The following is a 16,249-nucleotide window of genomic DNA, read 5'->3' as shown; positions in this document are numbered from 1 at the left end:
GCGGGCCGGCTGCAAACGTTCTTGGGAGATGTAGTTCACGGTTTGCGATGCAATGCCGCGTTGCACCAGAGGGGCAGAGCTGAGCACTTTCTTGCCTTCAGTGCTAGGTCTACATTTGCTCTTGTAAATTTGTTTTAGACTGCTTAGCTAGGACCTGGGAGACCAGGGTTCAAATTCCCAGTCATCCATAAAGCTCACTTGGGTGGCCTTAGTCACTGTCTCAGCCTAATCTGTCTCGCGGGGTTGTTGTGAGGATAAAATAAGGAGAACCATGTACACCACACTGAGAGCCTTGAAGGAAAGGTAGGCAAGAAATGCAAATAAAAGGGTAAACTTCCTGAGATGCCATGGGAGAAAGGGGGTAGACAAATGTATGAATAACCCTGCACCCTGAAGCAGTTAGTTAGGATGGAACCAGGCTGTAACACTTAGTCTTTCAAAAGAAAAAATGTGAAAGAGAAGAATATGAACAAATGGTCCAGGAGACAAAGCCTGTGTATGCACCATACATTAAAAGCACATGACTTACTCCAAAGAATCCCAGGGACTGTAGTTTGCTAAGGGTGCTGGGAATTGTAGCTCTGTGAGGGGTAAATGACAGTTCCCAGGATTCATTATTCAACATTTCCAGAAAAACTTGCCCAATTGATTCATATAGGCAATACCAAATTGTGGCAGTTGTTACTAGTCAAGGTGGTAGTTTATACCACAAATTAACCTTTGTGTGTGTGTGTGGTCCATTTGAATTATGGAGAATTTTATAGCCAGTGCTACTAATAAGAGTGGCTCCTCCAGATGACTTGTTTAGAGAGCATTTATTCTTATTTGCCTGCATAAAAGCTTATGCAGAGGTTAGACTATGCTCAATCTTTATTAATGCTTTGTTCTGATTTGTTGGTGGGGAGGTTATACAACAATGAACATTCATTCTGATATGCTTGTGGGTTGTATATGTGTCTTCCTGTACATTCATTCATTCCATGCATGTACTTCCCTGTCACTTTCCTAACCACAAAGAGGCTTTGTTGCACATTTTAATTGCACAAACCTAATTTTTTGGTATGTGCTTCAGTCCCTCCCACAAAATATTGACAGTTTGGAGGGGACCTTTATCAGTCCTGTTTACCAAAGGTGTGGCTTGATAGTCCTGTGACAAAATGCCATCTAAAGTTACTCCTAAAACAGCAAGTGAAATACAAGGGACAAAGCGTTGGTGGGATCTAGGGTAAATATAATTTAAAAAATGGAAACAAAAGAAGCATATGGATTAAGTCTCTTGAAATATAATCAAGGGCAGCTTTCTCCCTATGACAAGAGACTACTGCATGGTGACTGTACTGTATTCATGGTGGCTGCAAGTTAACATTGTTTATCATGTTGATCCTTCCAGTCATGTGGAAAGTTTCTACACCTGTGCCAACTATTTCTGGATGTCAGACTGAAGCATGGAAACTTTCTATGCAATTCTGAGAATCTATGTGATAAACTGCAGTAGACTGTAAGGCCAGAGTGAAGAGAGTAAGTGTTATCTCACAGAAGCCTCCATTCCCAAGACATCATAAAGGTGACTCAGCCATTGGAGTCATTCCAGCACAGAGCTTAGCAGATCTGTTTTTTCCTGCTGCTGCTAATCAATATAATGCATATAATGCTTGCCATTATGCTGTCTGTGATATGGCTGGCATCTGATACATGTCATGCTTCTAAAGACCTAGCCCAGATGGATGGGGTATATTATTATTATTATTATTATTATTATTATTATTATTATTATTATTATTAATAGAAAGTGGTCAGGTGAAATTGTATGCTTGTTGTAATAACTGCGCACATTTTGCATTAAGAACACGGTTGCGTCATATTTGGGAAACTCTGCATCCATAGAAATTGCATTTTAATTAACTAATAATACCATGTATCTCAGCATTGACTTATGAGAGGGAGGTTGTTATTTGGGAGCTTTTAAAATTTATTTTTTTAGTGCTATCCAAAATGGCAAACATAGCTTTGGTTCATTCAGGCCATCTCTGTACTGAAATCCTCATTGAGCTGTGTATAGTGTGTAAAAATATATATAAAGTGCAGATACAGAGATAGTCAGTGCAGGCAGCTAGAAAACAATATTGTTGATACTTCCAAACTGGCGAGTAATACCTCTCAAAGCCAAGACAATTGCCAGTTGTTACCACACAATACATAAATGCATGCATGCAAATCTTATTTTTACTCTAGGCATTCTTTCAAAATGCTGGTTGTTAAAATTATAACCCCATAAGTCTCCCATCATGCTCATCAAGTATATCTGGATGGATATATACATATATGTTATGCAGCAGAATGCTGATTTCAGAACAGTTTTAGAGGTCTTTGGCATGCGTTATAATCCCATATTCAAAGGCACCTTAAAGTCTTCTTTAGGTATAGTAAAACTGCTTGGAAATGTGTGGAATTAAAAAATAACAACACAACCCCACTGACTTTGTTTGTGTTAACAGGATGAGAAAGTGCAAGGCTTCCTGTTATGCATGTGTGACAGCTGTAGATAAGTGGGGAGGCCCAAACAGGAAATCCGTCTTGCTTCTGCAGCATGACTTGTCTGAAGCTCAGGAACCATCTTAGATTGAAGTATCAATGGCATGATGTGCTGCTGCTGATCAAAACATGGGAGACATAGTGAAGAAGAACTTGGAGGAGGAATCTCCGTTGCCTTTGGAAAATGAGTGTTCCAGGAACATGGGAGAGCTTGTGGAGGTCTCCATCAGTGAAAGGGTTAAGTTTGATGACACAGGCCTATCCATGGTGCTGCAGAACGGCTTGGAGAACCTCCGACTGGAAAACTCTCTCACAGACGTTACCCTGTGTGTGGGCAACATGAAATTCTCATGCCACCGAGTGGTTCTAGCAGCGGCAAGCAATTATTTTAGGTAAGGGAGATATTTAATATTAAGTATTTTTTCCCCTCTCCTCTCATTTGGATGTTCAATTGCAACCAGAAATAGTTAAGCAGGTAAGATGGGAAATTGACATTCCACGAGCACTTGATTTGAAACCTACCCCAACAGTCTATGAGCTTCCAAAATGTCTATATTTGGTGGCATGTCAGAAGAAGGGTGAGAATTACAGCATCAAGAATATTAATTGAGAATGCTAGGTATGTGTGATAGAAAAATTTTGAATATAGGAACAGACATGCAATCGATTACAGTTCCCCATTTCCCCCCTCCATAACAATCCCAACTATGTCCAGATAGTTGTATTGGTAATAATAAAATAAAATATTAATTCAACAGCTGCCCATTAAAAAGCGTTGTTCCACAGGCTCCTGGGTGTTTTAGGTAGTAGGTCACGACTGGACCTAATGGTCAGGGGTCCCTTTACCTTTACCTTTTTATGTTATCATTAATGCAGTTGAATGTGTGGAAGCTGAATGATCCTTTCCCCAAAAAACCTGTTTCCATGAGGAGGGCAACATATGGCAAAAGCAATCAATGAGGGGAAAGGAGTGTGCTTCCTATTTTTCTCGGCGTTCTAAAATTAAGAAAGTAATTTGAGAAATGGGAAAAACACATGGAAGGAAGACACTGAAATCCAGCAGGGGGGTCACCTTATGTAGCGTATGCTAGAAAATGGTGTTCCTTCTGGAAACCGTGAGAAAATATGCCAAATGAATAGTGAGAAACAAAATACTCCACTATCATGTTACTAATTACACTGGAAAATAAAAGAATTTTTTTTATCAATCCCTGTCAGTGAGAATTATTGTGACATGGGGATAGATTTTATTATATTTTTTTAAATGGTAAAAGAAACATTATTAACTTCTGGTGCCAAAAGTTACTCAGTCAGGTCAAGGTGTGACATTTATAATAGCTGGTAGAACAAAAGGAGGGGGGGGGGAAGAATGTTTGGCGTATTTAATTCCAAATGTAATTGGGGCCATTTTAGGCACTTATTGCTGGCCTCCGTATTTCTACTCATCATAATGCATTTTTTAAAGGAGCTAACGTAGGACTTTATCCACTTTTATCCACTTTATCAATTTACAGAAAACTACCCCTTGCATAGTCACAGAAAACTAACAAAATTATTTCGACACAAGATCTTGCCTTTCTTTTGGCATAAGAGAATGCTTCTGGTATCTTGGATATGAGGTGTCTCATGTCTCATTTTTGGTTACTGTTTGTGGGGAAGGGGTGAAGCGATACTCAGAAATATTAAATGACTAAGCTTGCAGTCCTGTGCATGCTTGGGAGGAGTATCATTTAATTCAGCAAGAGTTCCAAGTGAATGTGGATAGGCTCAGTCTGTAAATTAATCTTACAATGGTGTAGCTAACTATACTGGTCTTCTGACAGGTGAGTATTTGCCATTCAGCTACTCATAGTTAACGATTCCATAAGAACACATATTTACATCAGATATTTCGAAAACCACATAACGTTCTCCACCAGATAATTCCATGGACCATCCCATGTGATTGGCACAACCTTTTATCTTTGGGGAGAGAGGACTTCTGATGATTTATTAAGCCAAAAATATGTACATGTTCTTTTGATGGAACGTAATTTCTCTGCCATGCTTAGAGCGATCCCTCTCCTTGAGAGCTAGGCACAATAGCTTTGGTTCAGCTTTATGCAGAAAAGGGGTTGCCTGTGTGAAGTTTACCTGGGCTCCTTTCTGACTGCTTAGCCCTGAAAAAGCCAAAATGTTTCTATCTTCAAAGAAGGGAAGCAAGATTAATAATACCCTGCTTTAAACCAACAAGTTACACTGAAAAAAACAATTCCAATCAGACAATTGACCAAGAGGTCCTTGAAACACACACTTATTCGATACAGCAAAATTTGAGTGTTAGATGTGAGAAAACAAATGTCAAGAGAGTGGCAATAACTCTAGGATTCTGAAATGCTAAAACACAGATATGTAGACCTAATGTAGCAGAGTGATTAAGAACATAACATTAGAAACTGGGAGGTTTCCAGCTGAAATCTCAGCTCAGCCTTGAACTTCACTGGGTAGCCCCAGACAAGCCACTGTTCCTCACCCTTAGCTCTTATCTGTATTAGGTGGAGTAATAATAATAATAATAATTAATATCATACAAAGTTATTGTACGGTTATATCAGGGCAAGATGTGGTGGCTCAATTATTTCTTGATGAGACTGATCATTTAGATCCTTTTCAAATTGGCTTCCATCTCAGATTTGGGACAGACATTCCCTTGTTCACTGTGAGATAGACAAGGGAGTGTATTTCCATTGATTTGTCCTCTCAGTGGTTTTCAATACTATTTACTCTGGTACCCTTCTGAACTATCTGACTATATTGTGGTTCAAATTCTCATCTTTCTGAAAGACTTCCTAGGAGGACATTCTGAGAAACTGCTGCTCCACCCTGAATAATGGCTTATGGCAGGCTTCCTCAAACTTGGCCCTCCATATGTTTTGAGACTACAGTTCCCCCATCCCTGACCACTGGTCCTGCTAGCTAGGGATCACGGGAGTTGTAGGCCAAAAACATCTGGAGGGCAGAGTTTGAGGAAGCCTGGCTTATGGGGTACTGAATGGGTTCATCTGGTCCCTTGTGCTGTTTAACATCCCCATGAAACCACTGGATGGCACCCTCCATACATTTCAGTTGAGGTGTCATCAATATGCTGAAGATACCCAGCTGTCCTGTCTTTCATTTCCATCTTTTGATCCTAGGGAGGCTGTGTAGCGGTATTGGTGCTTGTACTTATTTATTTTAAAACATTTATTAGCCACTCGTCTCTCAGAGATGGTTCAGCAACATCTGGAGGGCCACAGGCTACCTGTCCCTCCTATAACATGCTCTATATGGGGCTGCCTCTGAAACTTCATCAGAAACAAAATACAGCTGCTAAGGTGTTAATGGAGGCTCAAAGGAAAGATAATCTATTTCAGCATCATGCCATATTTATTGATTACAAATTTGTTCCTGGTGTCAATTCAAAGTATTGATGTTTACAACCCCAATGGCTTAGAAGGAGAACTGTGCCATCGCATGTGAATTTTCCTCTGGTCAATATGTGAGACTCTGATTTATGTCTTCTTGCCATCTGAAGTATGACAGATGAGCACTGAGAAGAGGTTCTTCTTTGTCCTGGCACCAGCATGAGATCCACACAGTTCCACCTCTGCTTGGCTTTTGGAATAAAAACACATTTATTCCATACTCATTAGCTGATTAGACACAGCATTTTATTTATTTATTTTAATTTTTCAAATCTGAATTATAATAAGGCACATAGCCCAATGCGGTATGTAAACAAACAATATCAAAAACAAATTAATAGCATGTGTTAAAAACAAGAATCTTTTAATAATAACGTTCAGACTTACTGTATAAGATGCATTTTAATGTGTACTGAGCTTGCCATATGTTTTATAGATCAGTTTGGTGGTTTTAAAGGATTGCTCTTATGGTTTTATAGTTAAATTTTTTATTATTGCTCTGATCTGATATATATTGTTAGCAACTTTCAATATTTTAAAATAGAAAAATAGCAAAAACATACTTTAAAATAAATTACATATGAATTGATTGGGGAAGTACAGTGGTACCTCGGGTTAAGTACTTAATTCGTTCCGGAGGTCCGTTCTTAACCTGAAACTGTTCTTAACCTGAAGCACCACTTTAGCTAATGGGGCTTCCTGCTGCTGCTGCGCCGCTGGAGCACGATTTCTGTTCTCATCCTGAAGCAAAGTTCTTAACCTGAGGTAATATTTCTGGGTTAGCGGAGTCTGTAACCTGCACCGTATGTAACCTAAAGCGTATGTAACCCAAGGTACCACTGTATTACTATGCTTGTTTCCAGAGTGTATTTCAGAATGACTGGTCTTCCAAGAAATTACGTATTTTCCCCTTCAGGGCAATGTTTTGCAATGACTTGAAAGAAAAGTATGAAGAAAAAATAGTAATTAAGGGAGTTGATGCTGAAACAATGCAGATTCTTTTGGATTACACTTACACAAGCAAAGTGCTGATCACTAAGGAAAATGTCCAGAAAGTCCTGGAAGCCGCTAGTCTTTTTCAGGTTAGTGAAGTAAAATATTTACAGCACATAGAAACCATACCAAATTCACGTGAGTACTAGTTTTAGCTCATTGTTTAGTGTGAAAATGGCTAATTGACAGCTGTTGGATTAGTCTTTGGGCAACTTGAATTTTACTATGAAACAATATTTTGCTTTGGGATTTCATTGGCTGCTGTATTTCATGACTAGATCTAATGTTGAGCCTACGTTCACAAGCAAGGCATGCTGTGTGAATCAAAACGTGCTTACTCAGAAGTCCAAGATCATTTCCCAATTTAGTGTGCAAAGCACTGCAGCCTTAAACTGGTTTTTGCTGTTTAAGGGCTGGCTCTGCCTGCCTGCCTTACCCAGCTCCTTCTTCTTCTTCTTTGGCGATCACTCGTAGCCGAGTAAGATTGTCTTCCATAAACACGGTTTTAACAGTGAGTCTGTAAGTGACCGTGGAGGCCAATTCTGGATCCACACGTCCTTCCACAATGGGGACATTGGTTTCCGGGCAGGAGTTGATCATGGTGAGGGTTTGCCAAGCGTGCCTTTCCCTTAGCACATTTCTCCCTTTCGTCCTGAGTTTGAGCATCTTCAGACCCCATGACACCTTTGGTAAAAGCTGTTCTCCAGTTGGATTATCATCTTCCAAAGCAGCTACTCTATTCCGAACTTAATAATGGAAAGCGTACCCAGTTCCACCCCCACCCCCAAAGTTGTCAGGAAGGCTGCCTGCTTGCCTATGACAGGATGGACTGGAGTGCTGTCCTTGTGTCCATCCCTGGTTCTGCTACGTTGATAATGCTGCTCCTACCCTTAACTAACCATGATGGCTGTGTTCTGCCTTCACAGTGAGAGGCAGCAGAAACCATAATGGACCAATTTGCTCATCCCTACACCTACCCCACTCTAATGGGACTGGCATAATGAGGAGTACCTAAAATGTCTCAAAGTAGCGAGCAAGCTTTTTAATTTTTCAGCTTGATCACAACAATAATAAAAAGTGCTGAAGCACGTGAATTATTTTTAAATGGACCAGCATTCCTTCCAGTTTTTATACCATTAACTTGTCATTCCAGCCCTGCCTGGCCCCACTCCATGTGTGGCAGATAAAGCTGGCTGTAAATATGATACAAAGGGGAAGTTTATCAAATGGAATAAGTACATCTAATTTTGATTTGAGAGCTTCATGTCTTTAAATGTTTGCCCACATGTATCTTTAAAAAACAGGAACCAGTGGTTTATAGGCCAGGTCTGTTATGATAAGTAGCCTAAATGTGTCAACAGGACATGGCTCTCAGCACAAAACTCTGCTGTAAACACTTCTTTAAAATACACCATCACCATTAAATATGGTGTTTCAGATATTTCACTTCCCTCTTTTCCTTTTAACTACTTTTTTTAAAAAAGTCATACTCTACTTTGTACTCCATCAACTCTAAGGTTAGGTGCATATTTTTTTAAAAGTTATGGAGAAAACTGCTGAACTATTGATATCTGGAAGCACCTGAGTGCTCAGCCTTTCCTTGAGATTTTAGCTGGGATTTTGGTATGCATAATGTTACATGCCACTCCCAGTCTATGAGCAGTGCAAGATTCAAGGGAGTTCCAGGTGTGCTATCCAGGGCCCATGTTTCCTTTGTTATCCAGGGTTAACCAAAGGCAGCATTCTTTCCTGAGTAACAATGAAAACAAATTCACAGTAAACTGAAGTCTGAGATGGGTGCAGTTAGAACTAGTAATATCTCAAACCCATTCCCACCCAGTCAATCTGATCTGCCCTTCACCCTCTTTCAACATTTGATCCAGACCCTGTGCATGGTATGTTGATGCAAAAACCTCTTATACCACCACCATCATTTTATGTGTATGCTGCCTTTCCATAGTTAAAACCATGCTCAAGGCAGCTTACAACATAAAAATATTTACTTAAATTACAAACATAAAGGTAAAGGGACCCCTGACCGTTAGGTCCAGTCATGGCCGACTCTGGGGTTGCGGCGCTCATCTCGCTTTACTGGCCGAGGGAGCCGGCGTACAGCTTCCAGGTCGTGTGGCCAGCATGACTAAGCCGCTTCTGGCAAACCAGAGCAGCGCACAGAAACGGCGTTTACCTTCCCGCTGGAGCGGTACCTATTTATCTACCTGCACTTTGACATGCTTTCGAACTGCTAGGTTGGCAGGAGCAGGGACCGAGCAACGGCCGCTCTCCCTGTTGCAGGGATTCGAACTGCCCACCTTCCAATCGACAAGCCCTAGGCTCAGTGGTTTAGACCACAGCCAACAACTTATAAGACCACAGCCAACAACTTATAAGCACATCAAAAAGTACACAACCAAATTGAACAATCTGCATATAAATCATAAGATCTAAAAATAAAGATACTAAAAATAATATCAATAACAGTAACAAGACTCCCTAAACAATATGGCCAGGTAGAAAAAGGCCAGCAATGCAAGGAGCAAGTCTTCCAGGACTCACAGTCAAGATGGTGTCTGGATACTTAAGGAGCCTCAGCTTTTGTACAGGCTCTTACACTCTCCAAATGATTGTGCAAATAGGCCCTGTGATATCAGTTTTGCCTACCTGATACTGTTTATCTTCCCACTCATCACGGAATTCCTTCCTCCCCTGGAATCCCCACTTACCACATCCCAGCATTTTGAAGGTTTATTATACAGATGAGCAGCATCAAGCTCAATGAAGCATAAGAAGCCCCTTGCTGGGTCAGACCAAAGGCCCATCTAGTCCAGCATCCTGTTCCCACAGTGACCAATCAGATGCCTATGGGGAGACTGCAAGCTGAGTACAACAGCACTCTCCCCGCTTTTGGTTCCCAGAAACTGGCATTCAGAGGCAAATTGCCTTCACCAGCAATGCATACTAAACATGGCATTTGCACATTTTACATCAGGGACATTGCTTCCTCACATTCTTAAGATTTGTTAACAGCAGTAAAATAAACGAACAAGAACAGGAGGGCATATCTGCATAGTATCTTAATGTGCTTCCTTTTCTGCTTGTAGTTTTTGCGAATGGTAGAAGCTTGCTCCAATTTTCTCAATGAAGCTCTTCATCCAGAAAACTGTGTTGGGATTCTGAGACTGGCTGATGCTCATTCACTTGATAAATTGAAGCAGCAGGTCAAGGGGTATATTATCCAGAATTTTTCCCAAGTACTGAATTACGACGAGTTCTTAGAACTGCCTGTGGATGTCCTATATAGTATGCTAAAGAGTGATGAACTCTGTGTCACTGATGAAGCTCAAGTGTTTGAAATGGTTATAAACTGGGTGCATTACAAAATAGCAGAAAGACTTCCTCTCCTTCCTTACATCCTTGAGGGTGTCAGACTACCCCTTCTGGACCCTTGGTATTTTGTAGAAACTGTAGAAGCTGAGCCACTGATCCGACAGTGCCCTGATGTCTTTCCTCTGCTTCAAGAAGCCAGAATGTACCATCTATCAGGGAACGAGGTGAGTTAAATGTTGATTGTATTAAGAAAGAGTTCAGACTAGTGATTCAATGAGCTGCTTGAACTATCTATAGGTACTCTGCAATGAGCTTTCTGCTGTGTTCCTGCTTGTGGCAGTGCCATCCTGGCTTTTGGGAATGCTAACTTCCTAACATCCATCTCTATGGTAACATTTTCAAGAAGGTAGCCATGTTAATCTCGTCCAGAAAAGACAACATATAGTTTTGTGGCACCATAAAGACTAACAGATATACAGTAGAGTGGTTCAATTACTTACATCTTTTGCCCCCGTAACCATGAACATACATACACTGTTCTTTCTGCTTCTGGTAAAGTCCATGAAAGCTTTTGCCCTAATAAATGAGATTTTGAGGAGGTGATACAAGATTCCCCCACCTGTGACTATTTTTCGGGTATGAGTGTCAATGTATGGGAGTTGGACAGCTGCCATACTTTCCCTTTGAACACCTTATCAGTATATATTTGGAAAGAGGAAGAAGCCAAAAGTTTGTAATGCAGATTCACAAGCTATTGTCATGGAAAGTTAAGTTCAGGATGCTTTATGGTGTGAGTTGGACTGTATATATTGAATATTCTTTCAAGCAAGAAAGAAGTCTGCATAAAAATAAAGAGAAATTCACACCCCTTTGTACTTATATAGTACTATATAAGTAAATAAGTAAATAAATAATTACTAGTTTTATATTATGCTGATACTGATAATTTTATTGATCTAGTATTAGTAACAACTTATACTAGGAGTGGTGAACCTGTGGCCTTTCAGATGTTGTTCTGACTACAATCTCCATCATCCTTGACCATTGGCCATGTCGTTCGGTGCTGATGGGAGCTGAAGTCCAACAACTTCTGGAGGGCCACAGGTTCCTGACCTCAGTCACCAGTTCAGGTCTTCTACGGCCTCATAAGCAAAGAAGAAATAGAATTGGGTGGCATCAGCATATCAATGGTTTTTCACAGCACATATTTGAATAACTTTCCTCTAGTAGTATCACATAGAAGTTATAAAGCAGGGAGGACAGGATGAGGAGACCTGTGGAACACCATAGCCACCCTGGGCTCCTTTGGGAGGAAGGTTGGGATACAAATTGAATAGGTAGAGCAAGGCGAGATGCAGAGCAATAGTTTCCCAGCATAACTTTCAGAAAAAGATCTTCCACTAGAGCCATCAAAATGGTGGTTATCCAACTTCCATCTGTCAGTATGAATGCCATCGAGAGGTCCAGGAGAATTAACAGGGTTGTACTTCCCCTGTTACTCCCTCAGCACAAGGTGAGGCAATCAAGGCCATTTCAGTGGCAATTCCGACCTGATTTCAGATTGAAATGGGTCTAATTCAGGAGCAGCCCTCTAGACTTTGATGGACTTCAGCTCCAGCCTACATGGCCAATTGTCAGGGTTGGTGGGTGCTGGAGAGTCACATTTTCTCCATCTCTGGTATAAATAGTCAGTGTTATCCAAGAATATTGAAGCTGTATGGCCACAATTTGCTCAGTCATTAGGGGAAAAGGTGGAGGGTTTTTTTTTATGTTAGACTATTTATTTCATGAATTTCATAGAGCTAGGCATGCGTGTCTTAAGAAGAATATTTTTACATAGGTAACAACCATACATTAAATGCATGCAAACAACTCTTAAAATCATGCCTTCTAGATCTTTTGGAATAATCTGTGAAACGTTTACTACTACAATATATTGTATACACCAGTACACTGATCGGGATAAGTTTGGTAACTTGCAGTTATATGCGTTTTATTGTATGATGTTTTTCTAATCCATTTAAAAAAAATTAGCACAGCAGCGCATTCAGAAGGTGGGTAGACACTTTTGAAGATGTCTGGAGTTTGGTATGTTCCTAGGGGGATTATTTATTGGGAGTGAAGGGGGGCTTTTGTTAAAATGTTAAAAGATAAAGATCTCTCCAGCTCTTTGCTTTCATTTAGATCATTTCTGAAAGAACAAAGCCGAGAATGCACGAATTCCAGTCAGAGGTCTTCATGATCATAGGTGGCTGCACAAAGGATGAAAAGTTTGTAGCTGAAGTCACCTGCCTTGATCCTTTGAGGCGCAGTCGTTTGGAAGTGGCAAAACTGCCCAACACGGAACAAGAAGCCGAGTGTGAGAATAAAAAATGGGTGGAGTTTGCTTGTGCCACATTAAAAAATGAAGTCTACATATCGGGTAAGGAAGATCATAATGCCCATGGAAATAAATGAGGGAGGAAAAATAGTTACAGCACGAGACTCTTAATCTCAGGGTCCTGGGTTTTAGCTCCACATGGGACAAGATTCCTGCATTGCAGGAGGTTGGACTAGATGATCCTTGTGATCCCTTCCAACTTTACAGTTCTATGATTCTATGACCTGAGACTATTAAACATTAGGCTTAAGTAACAATGTTCATAGTTCTTTCAGGAGTCGGACTGTTGCCAAACTATAAGTTTGTGGTCAAATTGCAGTTATCCTACAATGCTTTTGTTGTGGAAGTTTTACCCTCATTTTTTAAAAAAAGAATTGAGCTGGCTCTTGGAGAATATTGCTATATGTATTTAGAAATCAAAAATCTAGGAACAAATTCTGGAAGTTTGGTTCTAATTTGGTATATTACATTCATGACAGGAGGGAAAGAAACGCAACACGAAGTTTGGAAATATAATTCATCCATCAACAAATGGATCCAAATTGAATATTTGAACGTTGGAAGATGGAGACACAAAATGGCTGTTTTGGGTGGCAAGGTGTATGTCATTGGTGGTTACGATGGTATACAAAGAATCAACAGTGTGGAGACATATGATTCTTTTCACAACTGTTGGTCAGAGGTAAAGTACAGATGTGCTTTTGGTATTGATGAAACAGGAAACAGACTAAAATAACGACTTTCTACTCTCAGATGTTGGTTAATAGACAAATGGTGTTTTCACACCAAAAATGTGTGGGGTTTTTTGTTTTTGTTTTTTGCATTTCCTGCATCTATAATGCAAATGTAAGATTATCTAGAAGATAAATTTAGAATGGCATTTTCTTTTTACCCAATCAACCATCATACATGGATGCACATTATGCAAAACAAAGGTGGCAATTCTAGACATTTACCTGTAAGTAAGTTCCTTTGAATTCCATGGGCATCTTAACTGTGTCAGTCATACACTCTTCGTCACTTGCCCCCAACTCATTTCTCTCTTCTTTACTTTTTTTTTTAAAAAAAGAGAATTAATATACATGACGCATGAAGACCTGATGAATTTTCAGCACGTTCCTCAATTCTATTGTTTTGCATTATTATAGGCAGCTCCTTTGATGGTCAACGTCAGTTCATTTGGGGCCGCCAGTTACAAGAAGAAGCTCTATGTGATTGGAGGAGGACCCAATGGGAAGCTGGCCACGGACAAAACACAATGTTATGACCCAGCAACAAACAACTGGAGCTTAAAATCACCCATGCCTGTTGAGGCAAAATGTGTCAATGCCACCAGTTTCCATGATCACATCTATGTTGTGGGTAGGTACAGCTGGGACACTTTTTCTAGAATTCCAGTTGAAGGACGAGAAGGCAATGCAGTCAAACTCTGGTCCCTCTGCATTGTGAATCACCACTTGGCGGAATGGGGATAGTTTTGAATTCCATGTTGAGATATTTTTTAATGGGTTGTGCATGCACACAGAGAAGTGTAAATTGTGGAATGGGTTTTAATGGTTTTGGCTGACTGGTTGGCATCCATCTGTCTTGGGAGACAATGGAAGAATGCACCTTTGGTGGTGAAGTCAAACGGTTGGAGAGTTACAGCACTGGTAGGAGAGGGTGTATTAATTGTGATTTATCCCTCTGGGCGCCCACATGTGTGGGTTGAAAGCATAGGAATTAGGGTATAAAATCTTGTTTGACCAAGTCCAAAAGTAAACTGGCTTCCCCTTTCTACCCACTTGACAAAGAATCAGGCAACAAATGGGGAAGTCAGTTTAAAAAGATTTACTTTCTTTATAATTGTGCATTGTTTCACAGCTACAGTAGCAGTAAAAAAGCTATGCAGGCAAAATACTTCTATTCATAGGATTCCATTTCATGTCTCCTTTGCAGAGTCTCCCCAGTGTGAGGAGACAGCTTCCAGTTCAACGGAAAGCTGAAATGCCATGCAAGATCCCCAGTGCCTCTTTGAAGTTTCATACTGATATGCTGTGCCATGGTGGTGGTGGTGGGGGTTCACAGTTCCCATTGATGAGAACAACCAGCCTGGTGGCTTTCAGATGTCTTGGGCTACAATTCCCACCAGCCTCAGTGCGCATGGGCTTCTGGAAAATGTGGTCCAAACCAACTGGAAGGCACCCGGTAGATGAAGGCTAGTTGATGAAGTAAAGTCTTTGGCTGGCTGTCTTTTCGAAATACAGTGGTACCTCGGGTTACAGACGTTTCAGGTTACAGACACTTCAGGTTACAGACTCTGCTAACCCAGAAATAGTGCCTCGGGTTAAGAACTTTGCTTCAGGATGAGAACAGAAATCGTGCGGCAGCGGCACAGTGGCAACAGGAGGCCCCATTAGCAAAAGCGGTGCTTCAGGTTAAGAACAGTTTCAGGTTAAGAACGGACCTCCAGAATGAATTAAGTTCTTAACCCGAGGTACCACTGTAAGTGTCCTGTCCTCTCTTTGTCTTGTGGGTTGAGGAAACCTGACACTTAACAATTTGGCCTGAAGCCTAGAATGTATTTCAAAAGAAACAAATTTTCCAGAAGGAATCCTTTGCTCTCTTCCCGTTTCAGGTGGAGCTATGAGGGCAGTCTATTCTTACAGCCCACTCACAGACACCTGGTGCCTGGCCACCCAGTTAAGCCACGAACGAGCAAGTTGTGGGATTGCTCCTTGCAACAACAAGCTGTTCATCACCGGAGGACGAGACGAGAAGAACGACGTCATTGCTACTGTGCTGTGTTGGGATGCTGAGACCCAGAAACTGACGGAAGAATGTGTCCTCCCTCGCGGAGTCTCCCATCACGGAAGTGTCACTCTCCGGAAGTCCTATACATACATCCGCAAGGTAGTGCCTGGAGCAGTCTCAGTCTGACATTGCAGGGATACTCAGGAGAAGGAAAGAAGAAGTTGTCATGAAATACCTCATTCCCCCAGGTTTTTATATAGGATGATCAGGATGAAACCACTAGGCTGTCACAGCTTTTCAAGAAACATGTATTTTTGCTCAGTTTCCTGCCGTATAGCCTGTGACTTGTAAGCCAATGAGACATTCAACGATATGAGATCCCCCTATAATTAGCAATGCTGAGCTCTGTGAGTTGCAATTATTATTATTATTTTTATTTTTGTAGGTGCCACTTTGGATATTATTATTTTATTTTTTGAAAAAAATTCTATTACTTGCATCAAAAGGTGGGATAGAAATGTTTTAAATAAATAAAGTAAATACTCTGATCTGAAGTCATTTTTGTTACGTTGCAGGCAGCCTGAATATTTGCAATCATTGTTGGCATAAGCCATAAGCAATGTATAACTTCCATTTATTTGCCAAACCCTTCCTCCTCACCTTTCTCTTTCTATAAACAAAACAAAGTACTTCATTTAATCCATTGCTTTTGGATTACTCTTTCCTTGCATTCAGGTACAATCAGAATTTCTTTTCCCTAAGTTCCATCTGTGGCCCAGAAGGTGGCGCTGATACACTATTTTTAAACAAATCTTTAATTTCCAAGAACAAAGGTACAAAA

The 16,249-nt window shown here is 40.6% G+C and overlaps 2 protein-coding genes across 6 annotated transcripts in view; one reads left to right on the top strand and one right to left on the bottom strand.

Annotated features, from left to right (window-relative positions):
- Nucleotides 1–8: 8 nt before the first annotated feature.
- KLHL6 (kelch like family member 6) lies at nt 9–15,953 on the top strand. 5 transcript variants are annotated; one of them, XM_083615221.1, is made up of 9 exons: nt 138–303; nt 1,391–1,518; nt 2,496–2,924; nt 6,892–7,057; nt 10,070–10,519; nt 12,480–12,717; nt 13,155–13,357; nt 13,824–14,037; nt 15,293–15,953. In XM_083615221.1, the coding sequence occupies exons 3-9, from the start codon at nt 2,662–2,664 to the stop codon at nt 15,592–15,594; spliced, it is 1,836 nt and encodes a 611-aa protein (XP_083471347.1). In that variant the 5' UTR covers nt 138–303; nt 1,391–1,518; nt 2,496–2,661; the 3' UTR covers nt 15,595–15,953. The 5 variants fall into 5 exon arrangements, 4 of the variants coding, with proteins under 4 accessions (XP_083471348.1, XP_083471347.1, XP_083471346.1 ...); XM_083615222.1 differs by lacking the exons at nt 138–303; nt 1,391–1,518 and adding an exon at nt 9–107; XR_014548570.1 differs by lacking the exon at nt 1,391–1,518 and having other exon boundaries at nt 13,824–14,432; nt 14,495–15,433.
- GPR148 (G protein-coupled receptor 148) overlaps nt 6,279–16,249 on the bottom strand; it is a 96,496-nt gene continuing 86,525 nt past the window's right edge. The window contains exon 3 of the transcript XR_014548575.1: nt 6,279–6,909. The gene's annotated coding sequence lies outside the window, so the exon portion shown is untranslated. The remainder of the gene's footprint in view (nt 6,910–16,249) is intronic.

Source organism: Podarcis filfolensis, assembly GCF_964270895.1.
Source record: "Podarcis filfolensis genome assembly, chromosome: 5".
NCBI classification, from domain to species: Eukaryota; Metazoa; Chordata; class Lepidosauria; order Squamata; family Lacertidae; genus Podarcis; species Podarcis filfolensis.
This window is presented reverse-complemented; position numbering and strand designations above follow the sequence as displayed.